Consider the following 20,281-nt stretch of genomic DNA (forward strand, 5'->3'; position numbering starts at 1 on the left):
TTTTAGTTTGCATTTCCCATATGCTGAGCATCTTTTTATGTAATTATTGACCAATTTTCTGTCTTTGTTAAGTATGTGTTCAAAGTGTCCTTTTTTTAAGTTTATTTATTTTGGGGGGGGGGTGCGGGGAGAGAATTGTAAGCAGGCTCCACACTGTCAGTGCAGAGCCCCACGTGGGGCCTGAACCCACGAACCGTGAGTGAGATCGTGACCTGAGCCAAAACCAAGAGTTGGACACTCAACCGACTGAGCCACCCAAGGTGTCCCAAAATTGTGTTCATTTTTTAAATGATTTTAAAAAACAATTGAGTTGTAGTGTTGTCAATAACCAAACTCTGTGTTTCGGATCCAAAATCTAACATGAAGACAGAGTTTGGAATAAAGAGGAACAATAGCTTTATTGCTTTGCAGGGTAAAGGCAGCTGCAGCAGGCCATGGCTTTCAAAAACCGCAAGCCCCCTTCCTGCCCACCCCCTCTGCAGACAAAGAGGCTGGGGGATTTTACAGAGAAATAGAGGATCTAGCCAGTTTAGACACGAATTGTGTATGTGTTTTCAGGGTGGAACTGGGTTCCTGAAACAAAACGCTAAGAAGGGAAGGTTTACTGAATGGAGGAGGGAAGGAAGGTTGGAGGAAGAGAGGGAAGGGGTTACTCAGTTTAAAATCAAGCTTTGCTGAAGCATTCGTGCAGCCATTTTGATTTTTGTTCAGCTTTATGCGTTTTTAAAATAACTTATTTAAGTAATCTCTACACCCAATGTGGGGCTTGAACTCACAACCCCAGATCTAGAGTCATGCCCCTCTAACTCAGCCAGCCAGGTGCCCCTCAACTTCATGCTTTCAAGCAGTTTCAACAGGTGTACTTTAAATATTCTGACTAGAAATCCTGTTCAGATATATGCACCAAGATTTTTTCCCTCAGTTTGTGATTTGCCTATTTGTTAATATTGTCTTTTGATGGGTACAAGTTCTTTTATTTTGATAAATTTTAATTTATCAATTTTAAGAAATTGTATAGTCCTCCATTACTTATAGACCTTCTGCATGTCTCATAGAGTTTACTACGTGCTGTGTGCCCTAAGTGTGTAGAATATAACGACTTAATATAGAGTTAGCTCTATCTAAATGGCAATTTTTTTTATTGTTCTTAAATTGTTACAGAACCATAGTCCAGAACAATGGTTCAAATTTAACTGAGCATATTCATTGTCCTTGAAATAGTTAAAAATAAGACTATTGGACTTAACTCCTACAGAATGACTTAGTTTCATAGGTTCTGGGGTACAGACAGGTCTGGGAATTGCTGATCTAGAAGTCCTTAATGCCTGGCCAAACTTAAAGCTACTCAATCTACCATTTCCTCAGTCAGAAGGCAGATCAGTGTTAATAGAAATGACCTGCTGCATTTTAATTGTCGGGAGGTGTTACCACCAGTGCCTTTTAATGTCCTTTGAAATAGTTAATGAGGAGACACCGGGAGGAAAAACACTGAAAAACTTTACAAAGATTCTGTTGTAATAACCATAATGTGTAACTGAATAAAATATTTCAGAATAGGAATCAATCAATTGCATGATCTGCCTTCTTTCCATCTGTGAGCTCTTGCTTTTCTTCTTCCAGAGAAAATTGCAACAAGTATTCACAGGAAGTTTTTTTTTTTTGCTTCTTTGTTTCTTCTTTAAAAAAAAACAACAAAACAACACTGGTTCTCCTAATGGTTTTGTAATGGACCTTAACTTGGCAGGCAATTAAACATGAAACTTCTCATTGGGTATTTTCAGGACTGCCAGGGGGAATCAGCTGCCAGTTTACTGCAATGTGGAAAACTGCATGAGATTCTGGGATTGGAATCAAAATGCTAATTTAAAAGGTCGAGTGAAGCTGAAGCTCACGTTTTTCCGTGCCTGCGCTCTCTTCAGGCGGAACAAAGACCCAGGCAGAAGCGGCAGAGACTCATCCCAAGTCTGTTTTCCTGAGATATTTTGGAATCATGCCTGAAATGCCGGAGGACATGGACCAGGTAAGAGCCAGATATTCAAGAAATGAAGCATTCTGGAGTTAGTTTCTTTTAAAAGCATCCCAGTGAAACCAAAAAGGTGTGTTAAAAGAAGAAAAAAGAAACGGGGTGTCATTCATTTCTTTAAAACATGTAACTTTGGAACATGGAAGAATAAACCAAGTTTAATTATTGACCCTGGGAACCAGGTTATGGAGAGCTCAGCTAAGACTCATTAATTGACAAAAATAAAATGCAAAACAGAACAGCAGCTTCATTTACCACATTAAATGCAATGATGTAGGTGAAGGTTCTATGTAACTAAGGATTTTATCTGTAATTGTGTGCTCCAGCCTTTCTTTGTCTTAGCATGAACTGAATCTGCTAACATAACTTTTAGCTCCAGGCTGCTCTCTTTAAATTTATAGACTTAGCCACCATACGTACTTGGATATTGTCTACAACAATGGCATTTTTGTTCACAAAGAAACTTTCATCTTTAAAGAGAATGATAAAAAACTATACATGAACATATACCTTTAGAACTATATGCAAGTTTTACCTGGGAGCTATCAGACCAGGTTCTCAAAAGTAGGTGAGAAAACTCTTGTTCCTAACTCTACACAAGGCTGCTCTGCAAAAAAAAAAAAAAAAAAAAAAAAAAAAAAAAAAAATAATAATAATAATATGCAATGAAATCTTCTTCATATTGAACACTTTTTTTATTAATAGAAAAATTAGGTTGCATCGCAACGTTGTATCTAGAAATTAAAAAAAAAAACCAAAAATCTCCCAGTTTTTAAAGGAGGAGGATTAGGAGGATCTTAAATTTGCCTCTCCTACCTCCCACCCATACTCACCTTTCTCTTTGTCTGCAGATTATGAATGTTTAATGCTGGGACAGTCCTCTCAAGGACTGTCTGAATAATGCTAAACTGATTAAGGGTAGCAGCTTGCATAAAAATAAAACTCCGAAAACGAGGGGCCTCAGGTTCTCTTCCCCCACCGTTCCAAAAAAAAAAAAAACAAACAAACCAAAAAACTGTTAACACGAATAAAGAAATGAGTTCTTGTTGGGGGGTTGGGCAGAAAGGAAATTCACGGGGCTCAGACAAAGAAAAACTTTTTCAAAAGGCTGCTTAGTCTTTGGCTCTAAAGTAAACTAAAGGGATTATGAAAAGAAGCCCTTTTAAGAAAAATCCAAGCATCGGTCACACTTGTGAGAGACTTTTCAGTTTTGGTATCGTGTATATCTGAATAAAGACACTCGGATTGGAGCGGTGAAATGTTGGTGAACCCTACAGGGTCTATGGCGGGTTTTTTCCTGAGTAAATTTCTCAGGCATTCCAACTGATAGGCATTTTGCTGTTTTGAGCTAGGAAGGAAACCAGTTGCCTGAGAGGTCGTTCTCAACACTTAGATATGTTGTTTCTGATTTGTTACTTTTAAGAAGTCATACAGGTGGTGGAAGGTCCAGACATTACTCTGTCTCTTGGTTTCGTCCTTAATTTACGATGGTTACGGAAGCCAGGCTGGCGTAGCCTGACGGGGCAGTTCCTAATGTGATGCTTCTCAAAGGTGGTCGGTGGGGTTTTGACTCCTGTTAAATCCACTAAAATGTAGAGTCCCTGGTTTTATATTACCGCAGATTTTCATTCTGTAAATACAGGTAAAGTCCGAGAATCTGCGTTTTGAAGAGGCACCCAAGTTATTCCTCCCCTTACCCTCCTCTTTTGAACTAGTTAAAAATAGTTTGATTTATTTGGAATTTGACACATACTACATTTTAGCATCCCAGAACGACAAATGGGTTGTTGAGGTTGTTAATGATTCAGATGCCAGGACTTGTATTTTTATTCTTCGTCTTTCTAAATCTCTGTAAAAAACATTCCTAATGCTGTACGTCCACTGTGCTCCCTCCTTCCCTTCTTACCTAAACACACCCCATGGCTTTAAAATGTTTTCTCCTACTAAACGTATTTCATGCTCAGTTGATTCCCATGCACTGCGCAGTCTGCAAACTTGAAGCCTCAGGCGATCCAGTTTAATCCTTCCCTAGTCAAGAAGAGAGACGAAGAGAGAAAATAGTACATAAAATAAACAATCTTCCCCAAAACAAAACTTGTATTCATTGCTTAAGGCCAAGGCCTTTGTTTTGTGTATCCCTTTAAGAGTTGGGGGGTGGGCTGGCTGCGTACAGGACGCTGCCCGGCCCCTTTCGGAGGCATTCACGGAATGTGGCCAATCATCGGGCGCGGCCTTGGCGGCGGAAGTCGGAAGCAGTGAACAGGGGGTCGGCCCGGACCTAGGGAGGCGGGCCGAGGGCGAGGAAGCTGCGGCCCGTGGCGGTCCTGGGCTGGAGGAAGTGGCGGTCGCTGCGGCTGCGGCGCAAAGACGGCGGGCATGGTGGGGCGAGAAAAGGAGCTCTCTATCCACTTTGTTCCCGGGAGCTGCCGGCTAGTGGAGGTGAGGGAGTCGACCTGGGCGTCTCTTGCAACGGGGAGTGCGGAGGGGGACGAGCCAGGTCGAGGGGGAGGGAGGGCTTGGGTGGTTTTCCTTGCGCCTCCTGCAGCAGTCCTAGCCCCCAGCCCTGAGTCGTCTCAGCACCTTCCTAGCTCCGGGAGGAGAGGGCGGCGCCACCGAGTTTGTTTACCTCGGCGCACACCCGTTTGTGTTTGCTCTTCCAGTCCTGCGGCAGGAAACGAGTAGGTCGGTTTCACTTTCTTGTCTTCTGTCTCCCCCTCCCAGCAACGAAGAGGCGTTTTTCTGAGCGGTTTCGATTTTGGTTTTTGTCTTTCTGAATTTCTTTTTCATTCTTTGTTCATATCCCTCGATCCTACCAGTTCTTATGTCTGAGAAAGTAGGGGAAAGTGGCTTTTCAGAAATAGCAGTTTTAGAGATGACAACTTACTGAACTTTTAAGTTTTGTGCAAGGCACTGTATTAGGCACTTTACATGTATTATTTAATCGTCATAATTATGAGAGGATTTTTGCTCCATTTTACAGATGAGAAAATTGAGGCTTGTAGGGTGAGTCCTTGGCCCAAGTTCATTAAGTAGGCTTGGAACCTACAAATCTCTTTCACTTTCTCGGGCTTTGAACCGCTACAGAGATTGCAAAAAAGGAAGGTTGTTACGGTGGGAGAGCTATCCCAGGTATTGCGCTTTCTCCATTCTCTCTCATATTTCATTACAGGCCTCCCCACATTCAATCCACAGAACTGCTAGAATTTATCTAGCAGTGGGGATAAAAAGAAATGTTAATGCCTAGACCAATGTCTTATGAAAATAAGAGACGGTATGGGAGGTGGCTGTTTTTGATAATGCAGAATTTTTATGCTTTCAAGATACAGCATAGTTAGTGTTTCTAATCACTTTGGGATTTGGGAGGTTAAGTTTACGTGTTGTTCCTATGTGCTCCTAAAAGTACTGAACACATAACGTTACATATTGTTTACATATATATGCATACGTGTATGTAAAGCTTAATCTTTTTTTCACAGTGGGAGTTCTGTAGACTAATGAAAATAGGTTTTCAATAGGTTTTCATGATTTCCTTCATTAAAAGTGATACAGACTAAATCTTTTTTTTTAATTGTTTTTTATTTGAATGTAATCTGTACATCCATCAGGGCCCTCTAACTCACAGCCCAGATTGAGATTGTATGCTGTACAGACTCAGCCAGCTAGGTGTCCCCACGCTAAATCTTGACACATACTTGCTGCTCTCTCAAAACATACAGAATTAAAATTCACTTGTGAGAATGAGGACTGCCTTGCATATTGTGTTGGAGAAGACAACTGTACTGGTACCTGTTTACACTGTCTTGTAGGATAGTAATAGGGTAACAGTAGGAGTTAGACCAGTGTTGCCTAGGTACTCAGGGGATCTTGAGTTAAGTCTTGAGTCCAGTACAGTCTACTCAAAAGATCTGCCTCCAGGGGAATGTTGTATGAGGATCGGGGGGGGGGGGGGGGGGGGGGGATGGGAAACTGCCAAATTGAAAAGGTTCCAAATAGCAAATATTATGTTTACCACTAAAACTTAAGAAGATCTCTATTAGATGTTAGTCTTTTGCTAAGACATTTTTAGTGGAAGTTAATGCAAGTATGCTAAGGTAGAAATAATTGTCCCAGAGTACTGTGGCCATTTGGAAAGATCCATTTATCTCATTACCTATAGTTTGTTAGCACTTGATTAGGTAGCATAATAAAAGTGCTAGTTCTGCATTTATTTATATGTATTTAACTTTTCAAAGAATTTTTTGATGTCTATAAATCTGGTCACTTGAAGTTCTGAACTTGTAAGAGTTTATGCAGAGTGTGGCAAGTATATTCAGAATAACAAAGTGATGTTTGATACTTTACACATAAGATCATAAAAATTAAGAAAGTAAATTTTTCAGGCAGATGATTTTTTTGAGCTGTTTATTGTGGTTTTGGGTTAACTAGAAAACTTTTTATTCTTCATTCTGAGTTCCTTGAAGTGCATGGACATTTCTGTGTGTAGCAGGACTAAAATATTTTATGGCGGAACAGTCTAAAATAATTTTTTTACAGGAATATTTCTTTTCTTTTGAAAATGGAATAATCAAAACTGCTTTTAAAAAGCTTCAGGTAGATTTCTGATATAGAAAGTCAAAAATAGAAGAGCTATTTTTGTTAGGCGTCTTTTAATTTCAGAGTGAGGCATATTTTATTTGCTAACAACCAATAAATTTGCAGTCCAAATGAAAAACCTTGTCTTGGCTCTTACACTGGTGACAGAAGGTGCTCATTGAGTCTCTAGAAAGAACTCTGTGAAGAGGAAAAATTACTTTAAGTAAATGAAGCTCCTTTCACTCCTTTCAGACTCCGTCTACTCTGTGTTGAGGATAATGTGGAAAATGTTAAAATTGTATGAGGAGCCTTAGTCATCTTGTCCAAATGAGGAATTCGATCAATAGAGATTTCAGTAACTTCCCAATACCATATTTTGTGGCAGAACAGTTAAAATTTAATCATTATGAAGTCAAATAGAAGGTCAAAGGATTAAGACGCAACTCTGTATATATTTGGCTTGGACCATAGAAGCAAGTTCTGGTCCCAACCTTTCCCGTTTTCCATACAACCTTTAACATCTCTAGGCTTCAGATTCCTCAGTTTGGAAATACTTACATGTTTAACAAGGTTATCTTATGATCAAAAGGTATGATATAGGCTTACATAACACTAAATAGTTTTCAAATACAAGATAGTGCAGTATCATTTTTGTTTTAGGAAATGCTTGCACTTCAGATCTCTGCTATTTTAATAAAGAAAATTCTTGAGCATTGACATCTGACCGCTAGGTACCATGGACTGTTTTTCATATTTTCTTCTAGGGACCATACAAGTTACCCCAGAGGATAAGGATATAAGGTGGTATTTTTTCCTCGTAACCTCATCCCTTTTTTGAAGTTAAGTGTATTGAATTCCCAAAGAGCCTTGCTGTGCTTGTAATTTAATACTACTATATTGCATCAAATCCAAGATGTATTTGATTACAATATCATCTGGGTTCTTGTTTTAAGATGCACTAAAAAGCAAAAAACACTGCAAGTCTAGGACAGTAATAAGATGCATCTCTATTTCATTCATTTAACAGGGATGTTAAAATGAGGAAAAAGTGTGTTTCACAGAATCAATGCAGTATGCAGAGATCTGAATTCATTGTTTAATAACCTTTGTGGAATGTGTGATGCTTGTTCTTTGACTTTTTGTTGTTTTTCTTTTTTCACGGGGGAAGAGAGAAGGAAAGTTTGTTGTTGCTTTTAGAAAGATGACAATTTTTGGCTTGTTTGAATAAGATAAATTCATCTTTAGGAAAACCTTGGATTTTCCCTGGAGTTCAAGATTACATTTCTCAAAGTACAGTTCCCAAATCACCATCATCAGCACGTTCCTGAGAACTTGTTAGAAATGTGAATTATCAGGATTTACCTCAGATGTACTGGATCTGAAAGCCTCACTCATGATTCTTATCTACAGTAAAGCCTAAAAACCACTGACCTAAGAACTGTTCTATATTCCTTTGCTTCTATAAAGTGAAGTACTAAAGAGTGAGAAACTCTGAAGAAACCAAATTATAGCCACTTTATAATATTTTCCCAGGGATCTTTATGGTATTCTGTGTAAATGGTTTTCTGATTGTATCTACTAGACTTGGCATGTTTTATCTTCTTAACAATTCAGTCTTTGTAGAGCTGTTTTTGTGCCAAAATTCAAAGAAAATATTTTGTTGGCTGAAATCCTTGTTTTCATAGATCAGTTGGCTTAGAGCCAAGTTTTACACTAGAGAGCCTAGATGAATTTCACTTCAACTTTTAAAATGTTTTGAAGTTGGTTGCACTAAGGAAAAAATATCTTCAAGAATTTACCTTTTGTACTGTTTCTGTCCGCCCTTTCATTTCAGGTTTTTCCCATGGTATAAATAGATAATTTTGGTGGCCTTTTTTTTTTTTTTTAAACTATAGTGCCAAGTTATTCTGCTGACATAAGGGCTAAAAAAGAAAGATCTTTAGTTATTATAAGCTCGTTTAAAGTTTTTGACAGCTCAGAATAGATGACTATAACAGCACTTGAAATAAAAAGACCTCAAATTGATAAAACTGTAAGAAATTTTTTTTTTTAAGTAGGCTCAACATCCAACATGGGCTTGAACTCACAACCCTGAGATCAAGAGTTGCATGCTGTACCAACTGAGTCAGCTGGGTACCCCTAATAAAACTTTGTTGGTGTTTGTTTATTTATTTAGTTATAAAATTTTTTTTTTTAATGTTTATTTGTTTTTGAGAGAGAGAGTATGAGCAGGAGTGGGGCAGAGAAAGAGAGACAGATGCACAGAATCAGAAGCTGGCTCCAGGCTCTGAGCTGTCAGCACAGAGCCCTACGTGAGGCTCGAACCCACGAACCATGAGATCATGACCCGAGCCGAAGTCTGACGCCTATCCACCTGAGCCACACAGGCGCCCCTGTTTTTGTTTTTTTAAATAGTAAATGTTGATTTTATTCATGAGTCTGGGAAATTTGATGTTACACGTCTTGGGAAGAAGGGAAGTTCTTTAAACTGCTTTGGAAACAACTTATTTTCTAGGTAGTTCCTTTTAATTTCATTGTGTAAGGAATTTTTTCTTTCACAATAGCAACACAGATCAATTTAAAATATTTTAGTTTATTTTTTTTTCTCATCTGTTAATTTTTTTGTCCTTTTGTCTGTTAGGTTGTTTTTTTTTTTAATTTTTTTTTTTTAATGTTTTATTTATTTTTGAGACAGAAAGTGACAGAGCATGAGCAGGGGAGGGGCAGAGAGAGAGGGAGACACAGAATCCAAATCAGGTTCTAGGCTCTGAGCTGTCAGCACAGAGCCCGACCTGGGGCTCGAACTCACAAACCACAAGATCATGACCTGAGCCAAAGTCAGACACTCAACCGACTGAGCCACCCAGGCGGACCCGTGTTAGTTTTTTTTTTTTTTTTTTTTTTTTTTATTTATATATTTTTGAGTGGGAGAGAGTGTGTGAACACAAGTGGGGGAGGGGCGCAGAGAGGGGGACAGAGCATCTGAAGCAGGTTCTGCACCCACAGCACAGAGCCAGATGTGGGACTTGAACTCAGGAGCCACAAGATCATGACCTGAAACTGAGCCACTCAGGTGTCCCTGTCCTTTTATGTTAGTTTTAACAGGTCTGTTAAGATAAATTTAGAGTTAACTCAGGAACCTTTACTGATTAAATTTAGAAATGGTTTAATTTAAACCATTGGTTAAAATTGAATATTTGGTTTGGTTAAACTCAGAATATTATTACTATTAAGACCACATTTTTTTTTTCCTCCACATAAATGCCTGTGACATGTGAATTCCTTAACTCAGACCTATCAAATTTGATAAATCAATGACATGTGAAAGAAAAGTTGAGGTTACAAACTGAAGACCAAAAAATGTCAACTTTTGAGTATATTGTTGAATACAGCCAAATAGTTCATCAGGCCATAAAAAATAAGTAAGCTTCAAACTAATTGTGCATTTTATAAACTGGAGGATGTAATTAAAATTGCTGTTTGTTCATTTTGACATCACTCATCATTAAAATAAGATTTTCCATTATCAACATAAGAAATCAGGGCACCTAGCTGGCTCATTAGGTAGAACATGTGAATCTGGATCTTGTTGTAAGTTTGAGCCTCACCTTGGGTCTAGAGATTACTTAAAGATAAAATACTTTTTAAGTTTATTTGTCTTCAGAGATAGAAAGAGTGTGCTCATGCAAGCAGGGGAGGGACAGAAAGAGAGAATCCCAAGCAGGCTCTACCCTAAGTGCAGAGCCCAGTGCAGGGCTCAAACCCACAAACTGTGATACCATGACCTGAGCTGAAATCAAGGGTCAGGCGGTTAACTGAGCCATCCAGGTGCCCCCAAAATAAAATCTTTATTTTTTTTTCAAAAAGGTGGGGGAGGGGGTGGAATTTAATTGACTAGGTATATCCTTACAGTATCATTTTGGGTTCTTTTTCATGGATAGGATTAATAAAACTTTTAATAAGTGGTATAATTATTGATGCAGTTTGATTTTTATTCTAACTTAAGAGTTGTCTAATAGATGTAGGACATGAAGCTAACTTCTTAGACTCAAAGTATTTAGTGAGCAATGATGATGACTGATTTCTTAGAATATTTTCAAAGTGAGTAATCTTTATCCTTCTTCACTTTTTTAGGAGGAAGTTAACCTCCCCAGTAGGCGGGTTTTGATTACTGGTGCCACTGGGCTTCTGGGCAGAGCTGTGTATAAAGAATTTAAGCAGAATAATTGGCATGCCTTTGGCTGTGGTTTTAGAAGAGCAAGACCAAAATTTGAACAGGTTAATCTTTTGGATTCTGAAGCAGTTCATCACATCATTCATGATTTTCAGGTATGGTTGAGTCTGTTTATTTTAGCACATATATAAACTATGTTAAGAATTGTCTGGATGATTTAGAAATTGTTCTTTTCTCAAGGAAAATACTGTACTTAAGCTGTAACCTACTAGGCAGCAATAATATACAGTTGACCCTTGAACAATGCAGGGTTTAGGAATGCTGACTCCTGCACAATTGAAAATCTGTATAACAGGGGCACCTGGGTGGCTCAGTTGGTTAAGTGTCCAACTTTGGCTCAGGTCATGATCTCACAGCTCGTGAGTTCGAGCCCCGTGTCGGGCTCTGTGCTGACAGCTCAGAGCCTGGAGCCTGCTTCCCATTCTGTTTCTCCGTCTCCCTCTGCCCCTCCCCTGCTCACACTCTGACTCTCTGTCTTTCAATAATAAATAAACGTTTAAAAAAAAAAAAAAAGAAAGAAAATCTATATAACATTTTACTTCCCCCAAACTTAACTGCTAATAGCCTACTATTGACTGGAAGCCTTACCGATAACTCAGTTGATTACACATATTTTGTACATTATATGTGTTCTATACTGTATTCTTACAATAAACTAAACTAGGGAGAAGAAAATATTACTGAGTAAATCATAAGGAAGAGAAAATACATTTAAAATACAGTACTGTATTTATAAACAACAACAAAAAATCAGCATATAAGTGGATCCATGCAATTCAAATCCATGTTCAAAGGTCAATTGTGTAGTGCACTTTTTTTTTATAAGCATGCAAAGTATATGTAGTCCTTGAAAAGATTAGGTTGAAACATAGGTTGACAAAAGTTGGAAATATGAGCATTTTATAAAAAGCTTATGTTTGTTAAGTACTCTTGTTAAGTACCACTTTCTATGCAAATGCTTTTTTAATATTATCTGTAAACCTTACAGCACTGCAAAATTGATACTATCATTTCCATTTTAGAGGTGAAAAAAGCTCAGAGAGGTTAAATAACTCTTAACCATTGCCATAGAAAAGTTATGAAAAAAATTTATATTCTATTCTACGTCTGATCAAATTGAGAGTTAAAGTTCTTTTCAGAAGTATGGTCCAAGAGACACTCACATCAGAATCACTTGGGGAACTTATTCTTTAGGTGTGTCTCACTTCCAGAGGTTTTAATTCAGTAAGTCTATGGTGGGGACCAGGACATCTTAAGAAGCACCCTGGATTATGCACATTGAAGTTTTAAAACAACTCCAAAGGTCATGGTTCCTCTAACAGTTGTTGAGGAAGGAGATCATTTGGTATGTTTGTACATTAGCCCTGTGTGTCAGTGGTTTTACCAAATCTTAACCTTGGTTCAGCTTCTCTGGGAAGTAGATGCCTCATGCATTCCTCAATCTTTAATTAAAAACATATTTTTTTTTTTTTTTTTTTTTTTTTTTAATAAGTTCTAGAGAGCGCCTAGATGGTTCAGTTGGTTAAGCATCTGACTCTTGATTTCATCTCAGGTCCTGATTTCAGGGTTCATGAGTTCAAGCCTCCGAGTCAGTGTCTGTGCTGCACGGAGCCTACTTGGAATTCTCTGTCTCCGTCTGTCTATCTGCCCCTGTCCCTCCCCTGCACCTTCATATTTTCCCTCTCCATCTCCCTCTCACAAAATAAACATTAAAAAAAAAAAAAAATAGTAAGCTGTAGGCCCAATGTGGGGCTTGAACTCACAAACCCAACAAAATCAAAAGTTGCATGCTCTACCCACTGAGCCAACCAGGCACCCCCCCATTCTATCTGAAATAGAAATGTACTTAAAATAGTCTCCTTACATATCTGTCTTTTTTTGTTGTTTTCTACTAGATTATGAAATCCCTGTTTCTTGCACAGTGTTTAGTATACAGCTACATACTAACTGATGAACTGGGAATTTAGTTTTTGTGGGTAGTTGACATTTGTTAAGTGGTCTAAGAGATTTGAGTTTATGAATTTAATTTGAAATTTGTATTCTCCCTTTAATGTAGATTTATTAAGTATTAAGGTCATATTAATTACATTAATGTTAGCTCTTTTCTCCGACCCACATTAGAGGACAAAGCTTATTTTGATTGAGAAATAATAGTTGTTGACACTGATTTTGGTTTTCCTCGGGATTACTAAATTGCTCTTTGCTTTTCAGGGCCTATATATGTATGTTAAGGAAGTTGGAAACTTGAAAAAGGAAAGCATGACAAAACTACAATAAAAATTACAGCGATTCTTTAGTTGAAGGAATGTTGATTTAACAAACTTTTTTTTTTTATGAATTGAGTTGCTGTTGGAAGGCTGTAGCACCCCTGTTTTATTGCTTATGGTTTAAAAATACATCAATGTTTAACTTCCAGCCCCATGTCATAGTACATTGTGCAGCAGAGAGAAGGCCAGATGTTGTTGAAAATCAGCCAGATGCTGCTTCGCAACTTAATGTGGATGCTTCTGGGAATTTAGCAAAGGAAGCAGGTAATGATGACTTTATATAAAGTCTTCATGAAATATTAAATAATTGCTGAGTTTATAAAGATTAAAGTTTCGTAGATTGCTTATAAGAGGTTTGTTTTATATATGATGAATAGCTGTTATGAATACCAGTACAGAGTAATGTTGTGTAATAATTTAATAGATGATTTTTTTCATGTCTTTCTTTTTTAGCTTTAATTGGAGCATTTCTAATCTACATTAGCTCAGATTATGTATTTGATGGAACAAATCCACCTTACAGAGAGGAAGATGTACCAAGTCCCCTAAATCTGTATGGCAAAACAAAATTAGAAGGAGAAAAAGCTGTCCTAGAGAACAATTTAGGTAAGACACAATTTCTTTAGCCTCTGATTGCTTTGAGGAAATGATATGACATCTATACAAACATGTTTTTTAGGGCGCCTAGGTGGCTCAGTCGGTTGGGTGGCCGACTTCAGCTCAGGTTCTGATCCCACAGCCCGTGGGTTCAAGCCCTGCGTCGGGCTCTATGCTGACAACTCAGAGCCTGGAGCCTGCTTCAGATTCTGTCTCCCTCTCTCTGCCCCTCCCCCACTCAGTCTGTCTCTGTCTCTCAAAAATGAATAAATGCTCAATAAATAAGTAAATAAAATATTTAAAAAAACAAATATGTTTTTTAAATTTTGAAAAAATTGAGCATAAATCATTGGAGAAAGAAGGTAGTTAATAAAAAAGAAAAATAAGAATTTTAGAAATCATGAAGAATTTATGAATTTTTCCAGACTTTCCAGTAACAGTATATACATAAATGTCATTTTATAGGGGCACCTGGTGGCTCAGTCCATAGAACATGTGACTCTTGATCTTGGGATTGTGAGTTCAAGCCCCACATTAGGCGTAGAACTTACTTAAAAAAAATATATTATTGTATAAAGAAAAGAAGTCTTAATAGTATAAATATTTGTAACCTACTTTGAAAAAACAGGTCAGTATCATTTCTCCTAGATTGAGGTATTTGGGTTTTTTTGTATGGTTTTTATTTTTATTATTTATTTTATTTTATTTATTAAAAAAATTTTTTTTAATATTTATTTTTGAGAGAGAGAGAGCATGAACGGGGAGGGGCAGAGAGAGAGGGAGACAGGATACGAATCAGGCTCCAGGCTCTGAGCTGTCAGCACAGCTGACATTATTTTATTTTTATTTTTTTATTTTAGAGTTGGGGAGAGAGGCAGAAAGAGAGAGAGAATCTCTTTTTTTTCTTAATGTTTATTCATTTTTGAGAGAGACAGAGCATGAGTTGGGGAGGGTCAGAGAGAGAGAGAGAGAGACACGGAATTTGAAGCAGGCTTCAGGCTCCAAGCGGTCAGCACAGAACCCGACGTGGGGCTTGAACCCAGGAACTGTGAGATCATGATCTGAGCTGAAGTTGGATGCTTAACCAACCACCCTCTTCCTTTTCAGGGCCTACATATATGGTAAGGAAGTTTGAAACTTGAAAAAGGGAAGCAAGAAAAATTACATTAAAAATTACACACATATATATTTATATATATTACAAATACTGTATATTATATATATATTTGTATATATTTTAAAATGAAAACCACATTAAAAATTACAAATATATATTTATGGATATTTTTATGTATTTACATATATGTGTGCGTATATATATATAGAGAGAGAGAGAGAGAGAGGGAGAGGGAGAGAATGAATATGAATCATAAGCAGGCTCCAAGCTCAGCACAGAGGGTTGATCCCATGACCCCAAGATTGTGACCTGAGCTGAAATCAGAAGTTGGACGCTCAACCCACAGGCGCCCCTTTAGGGTTTTAAAAAGAAGTCAAGAGCAGAAGTTCTTTTATAACGCTGCCTCAGAGAAGCACCAGATGTGGTTAGGTATGGAAGCAATTTTTGTGAATTTTTAAAAATGTATGGGTTTTGTTTTATAACCTGGTTCTCCCCCCATATTTGTATTTTAATACATAGTGAATCATCTCTGGGTTATCTTTTTCCTATCAATGGCTGTATAGTACTTGATGTAATGATTCCTTGCACTGCTCTAGACTGTACGGTCTTTGAGAAGCATCCTCTAATATAGATTTCCAGGATATATATTTTTTTAATATTCTAAATTATCATGCAGGAATCATCCTTGAATGCATTTCTATACACAGTTATCCAATATGTTGATTTAATTAAAAATACTTTGTGGGGTGCCTGGATAGCTCAGTTGGTTAAGCTTCCAACTTCTGCTCAAGTCATGATCTCCTGGTTCGTGGGTTTGAGCCCCGTGTTGGGCTCTCTGCTGTCAGTGTGGATCCTGCTCTGGATCCTCTGTCTCCCTCTCTCTCTGCCCCTCCCCACTTGTGACCTCTGTCTCAAAAATAAAATAAATATTTGAAAAAAAAATAGTTTGTTAATTTTCAGTTAAGGTGTTAATTATCCAGTCTGTTGTGACAGCTCATTAGGGACCAACATAAAATCTAAATATATCATAATTCCTTACTCAGTGGTTTCAAGAATTGAAATTCAAGAATTGGTTGAATTCTACCCCAGAATAGTTTACTATGCCATTTATCTTTTAACAAGAATGTTCTTACATAATTATAATGTAGTTATCACACTCAGGAAATGTAACATTAATATAATGTTATACTATACATATTGTTTATATAGGAATTTTCCCACTTGTCCTAATAATGGCCTTCAATGCATTTTATTTCTTATTTTTTTATTCTTTAATAAGCCAAAGATCACTTACTGTGTTGTCATGATCGGTTGAATTTCTTCATTACTAGGATTGTTGAAAATAACATATAAAAATACCCCAAATGACAGAGACCTTTAAAAACTCAGTATTACATATGGGGCGCCTGGGTGGCTCAGTCCCTTGAGTGTCTGACTTCGGCTCAGGTCATGATCTCATGGTCTGTGAGTTCGAGCCCCGCGTTGGGGTCTGTGCTGACAGGTCGGAGCCTGGAGCCTGCTTCCCCTTCTCTGTCTCCCTGTGTCTCTGCCCCTCCCCTCCTCATGCTCTGTCTCTCTGTCAAAAACAAATAAACATTTAAAAAAATTAAAAAGAAAGTATCACATTTGTTAAATGGGCCTTATTACAGAGAAGCCATATGTCATTTTGGTACTTTGCAAGTTTCCTACAGTCTAGTTTAAATCCGCATACTTTTCATTTTATATCAGGACTTAAGATAAGAACCAGTCAGCTTTAAAAGATTTTTTTAAAGAGTATCTTTTTTTTAATTAATTCGTAGGAGCTGCTGTTTTGAGAATTCCTGTTTTGTATGGAGAAGTCGAAAAGCTTGACGAAAGTGCTGTGACTGTTATGTTTGATAAAGTGCAGTTCAGTAACAAGTCTGCAAACATGGACCACTGGCAGCAGAGGTTCCCCACACACGTCAAAGATGTAGCCACTGTGTGTCGCCAGTTAGCAGAAAAGAGGATGCTGGTGAGAATCTTGGGAAGGAAGAACTTCTGATTTCCACCATTGAGTGAAAGTCACAGTGCTTTTGCTTTCTTTGCTAATATTTCTGTCTTTTTAAAGTGATGGAAAATCATTGAGGTTTTTTTTGTTTTTTTATAAGTTTATATATTTATTTTGGGAGAGAGAGAGATCGCGTGCGCACAAGTGAAGGGGCAGAGAGAGAATCCCAAGCAGGCTTTGCACCGCCAGTGCAGAGCTGGATGTGGAGCTTAAAATCACGAACTTCGAGATCATGACCTGAGCCAAAGTTGGATGCTTAACTGCCTGAGCCACCCAGGCGCCCCTTAAATAATAGTTTTTAATTAATAATATAAAGAAACAACTGCAAGTTTTTATTTAAAATTTTTAGAACGACAAAGAGACCAAACAAAAGTGGTTTGCAGTAGTAGGCTATATTTATAAATAGTAAAAATATTATGCTCTTGTGTTTGAATTGATTTCTCATATACTATGGACCCTGTCTGTCATTCTTTTATTGCAAGATGACTAGAAACTTGTATTTTTTCTTTGGATGACAAAATAATCTAATGTCTTTAAGACGTTACTCTGTTTGGGGCACCTGACTGGCTCATTCTGTAGAGCGTGTCACTCTTGATCTCAGGGTTGTGAGTTTGAGTCCAATGTTAGGTGTGGAGATTACTTAAAAATAGAATCTTTTAAAAAAAAAATTATTTTGTTTAAGATCTGTGTAGTGCCAAAGAAGAATGAATCTACATAGGAATTTATAATTTCAGCCTTTTTAAGAATGATTTGTAATATTTTTAGATATTAGGAGTTAGTTTTAGACATGAAAAAGTCGGAACTAAATAGAGTATTAGTATTCATGGAAAGATGAGACTGATTTATTTTAGAATAGTAATAAGTTTGTCTATAGTTTTTTAACACATAAAAATTTGTATTTTAAATATGTACTATACTAGTATTTAATGATGTTATGACTAATTACCTGAAAATGATTCTTAACAGTTTTGGTTTTAGCTTCTTAGAATAATTAGAAATACTCATTAAATGGGCCTGTTTCCATAAAAATCTGTAATCATTTTTAGGATTCCCACTAAATAAAATTGGAGTCATTTATATTTTTATTTAAAAAAGTTCTTAAGCCTAAATTCAGGAAATTACTTCTCATGTTTAGCTGGGTATATTTATAGGAATTTGATTTTAGATACCTTGTGGAGAGCATTCCAGAAAGGAGGGATGTGTTTCAATTCTTGGACCTGTTAAATTAGCTTTTCTGTCACACCTACCATTCCACTCGGCTGAAAAAGTTGATCCTATTTTGAATTCTTGTGTCTTTATTAGGATCCATCAATTAAAGGAACCTTTCACTGGTCTGGCAATGAACAGATGACTAAGTATGAAATGGCATGTGCAATCGCAGATGCTTTCAATCTCCCCAGCAGTCACTTAAGACCTGTAAGTACATGGCATTTTGTTTTGTTTTGTTTTGTTTTATTTATTTAAAAAATGGTTTTTTTTTTTAATGCTTATTCACTTTTGAGAGAGCATGAGCGGGGGAGGGACAGAGATGGGGGGATGCAGAATCCAAAGCAGGCTCCAGGCTCTGAGCGCTCAGCACAGAGCCCGTTGCGGGGCTCGAGCCCATTAACGGTGAGATCAGGAACTGAGCCGAAGTTGGACACTCAACTGACTGAGCCACCCAGTACATGGCATTTTAAAACCTCACTTGTTGAAAGCCCAGATCTGTCACGATAGTATGTATTGTTGATACAATTTTTCTTGTTGCTTTAAAAATATTGAAGGACTTTATTTTCTAGTACTAATTAAAGTTCACTTTGCGTGTTTGCTGGTGGCTTATATTGTTACTTATCTCTAAATCATCATGTACAAGGAAGCCCATGAGTACTGGTGAAGTTTATAGAAAAAGTATTGTCTTAATTGTTTATTTGTATATTTTTCCAGGAATCAGACAGATTTGCAGTAAGGACAGAGTCAAATAGAGAATATAAAACCTCAACATGGGCTTTTTACTTATTTCAAATATTTTTGTTTCTGTTTTTCTTTAAAGATAACTGACAGTCCTGTCTTAGGAGCACAACGTCCAAGAAATGCTCAGCTTGACTGCTCCAAATTAGAGACCTTGGGCATTGGCCAGCGAACACCATTTCGAATTGGAATCAAAGAATCACTCTGGCCTTTCCTCATTGACAAGAGATGGAGACAAACGGTCTTTCATTAGTGTATGTGCAGTTTGCTTTTTTTTTTTTTAATTGAGAAGTACAGTATGTGGCACTTTTTAAAGAAAAAAGGAAATAGTTTTGTATGAGTGCTCTTTAATTGTGACTCATGATCTTTCAGGTAAATGATGCTCTTGCACTAGTGAAATTGTCTAAAGAAACTAAGGGCAATAATGCCTCATTTGAAGTAATGATTTTTCTGTTTATCATTTTGTTTGCTCTGGCTTAACTTTGAGTATAGTAAATTATGATTCTTAAATATTTACGAGCCAGGATGAGACAGATCTACTGTAGACTTTTTCTTGGATGAAATGCATTGTTCATTCCTATAACCTCTACATTTTCAGGACTTTTGCAACTGTCGACCCTTTTATGTTTTAAAGTGTGTTAAGCAGTATGAAAATCATTGGTGTTCATTATTTGCATTGCTTGAGCTCTGATCAAAATGTTTGAAGAAAGAAACTTTATTTTTGCAACCTAAGTGCAGTTTTTAAGCTTGAGATGTTTCAACAAGTTATGTGTAATTGGAACTCCTGCAGCTTGATGCCTCCTGCTTTTGTAGCAGTGTATGGTGAGCACTTGACGGGGAGAGTATGTGTGAATGTGTATGTATTTTTTTAATATGTGTAAAACTGTCCTTTTCACTCCATGTCACTAAGTGATATTTCATATCTGTGGTTATACTAATAAACATGGGCCTTGTAAGTCTTCGGGGCCATTCACGAATAATAATAAACATGTACTGCTGGCATGGTAATGCTTAGTTTTCTTTTATTTACTTTTTAAATGTAAGGACCGCACATCTAAACTCATTGTTATTTTGTTGCTTGCATTTTTAAAAATTACGTTCTTGTGTTAAATCTGATGCAGATAAGAAAATATAGTTACTATCGAAGTTTATAAACCAATAACGAACACTGGTGAACTCACCACTTGAGATGCAGAATGTTACAGATATTGTATCTACTTTTGCCAACTGATTGTTTTTTAACTAAACATAACTATGTAATCTTGCTACATATTTACATAGAATGTTCCTTCTGAGGAATACAGAGTATTTGAATGTATTATCTATACTAAGTAGTATTCAGGTGACCTTAGCCTCAAGGATATTTTTGGTCCTTAATAAGGATTCAGAATGGTGGAGTGACTTGTAAATGCCTTGACTTCAACTCAAGAGTCAGTGCAAACCCTGGTTTAGATTTTCTGATTTCGCTTCTAGAATGTCCTTTCCCTAGGTTATG

At 37.1% G+C, this 20,281-nt stretch overlaps 1 protein-coding gene and 1 long non-coding RNA gene across 3 annotated transcripts in view; one reads left to right on the forward strand and one right to left on the reverse strand.

Annotated features, from left to right (window-relative positions):
- Positions 1 to 2,996, reverse strand: part of LOC109267449 (uncharacterized) — a 52,707-nt gene extending 49,711 nt beyond the window's left edge. Inside the window, exons 1-2 of the long non-coding RNA XR_002080103.2 lie at positions 2,857 to 2,996; positions 2,559 to 2,630 (exon numbers count right to left, since the gene is read on the reverse strand). This is a non-coding gene — a long non-coding RNA (uncharacterized LOC109267449). The remainder of the gene's footprint in view (positions 1 to 2,558; positions 2,631 to 2,856) is intronic.
- MAT2B (methionine adenosyltransferase 2B) lies at positions 1,858 to 19,794 on the forward strand. 2 transcript variants are annotated; one of them, XM_019450238.2, is made up of 7 exons: positions 1,858 to 2,020; positions 10,730 to 10,924; positions 13,246 to 13,360; positions 13,550 to 13,702; positions 16,610 to 16,803; positions 18,142 to 18,255; positions 18,869 to 19,794. In XM_019450238.2, the coding sequence occupies exons 1-7, from the start codon at positions 1,991 to 1,993 to the stop codon at positions 19,037 to 19,039; spliced, it is 972 nt and encodes a 323-aa protein (XP_019305783.1). In that variant the 5' UTR covers positions 1,858 to 1,990; the 3' UTR covers positions 19,040 to 19,794. The 2 variants fall into 2 exon arrangements, with proteins under 2 accessions (XP_019305783.1, XP_019305782.1); XM_019450237.2 differs by lacking the exon at positions 1,858 to 2,020 and adding an exon at positions 4,356 to 4,462.
- The last annotated feature ends 487 nt before the right edge of the window (positions 19,795 to 20,281 follow it).

This window comes from Panthera pardus, unplaced genomic scaffold (assembly GCF_024362965.1).
Source record: "Panthera pardus isolate Hobbes unplaced genomic scaffold, ASM2436296v1 HiC_scaffold_2, whole genome shotgun sequence".
NCBI lineage: Eukaryota > Metazoa > Chordata > Mammalia > Carnivora > Felidae > Panthera > Panthera pardus.

Bases quoted from the DNA above. Each gene is read 5' to 3' on its own strand.
- MAT2B (XM_019450237.2), top strand. From the start codon at position 4,400: ATGGTGGGGCGAGAAAAGGAGCTCTCTATCCACTTTGTTCCCGGGAGC. The intron at 4,463-10,729 runs GTGAGGGAGTCG...TCACTTTTTTAG, and splicing joins GGAGCTGCCGGCTAGTGGAG to GAGGAAGTTAACCTCCCCAG. The intron at 10,925-13,245 runs GTATGGTTGAGT...TTTAACTTCCAG, and splicing joins ACATCATTCATGATTTTCAG to CCCCATGTCATAGTACATTG.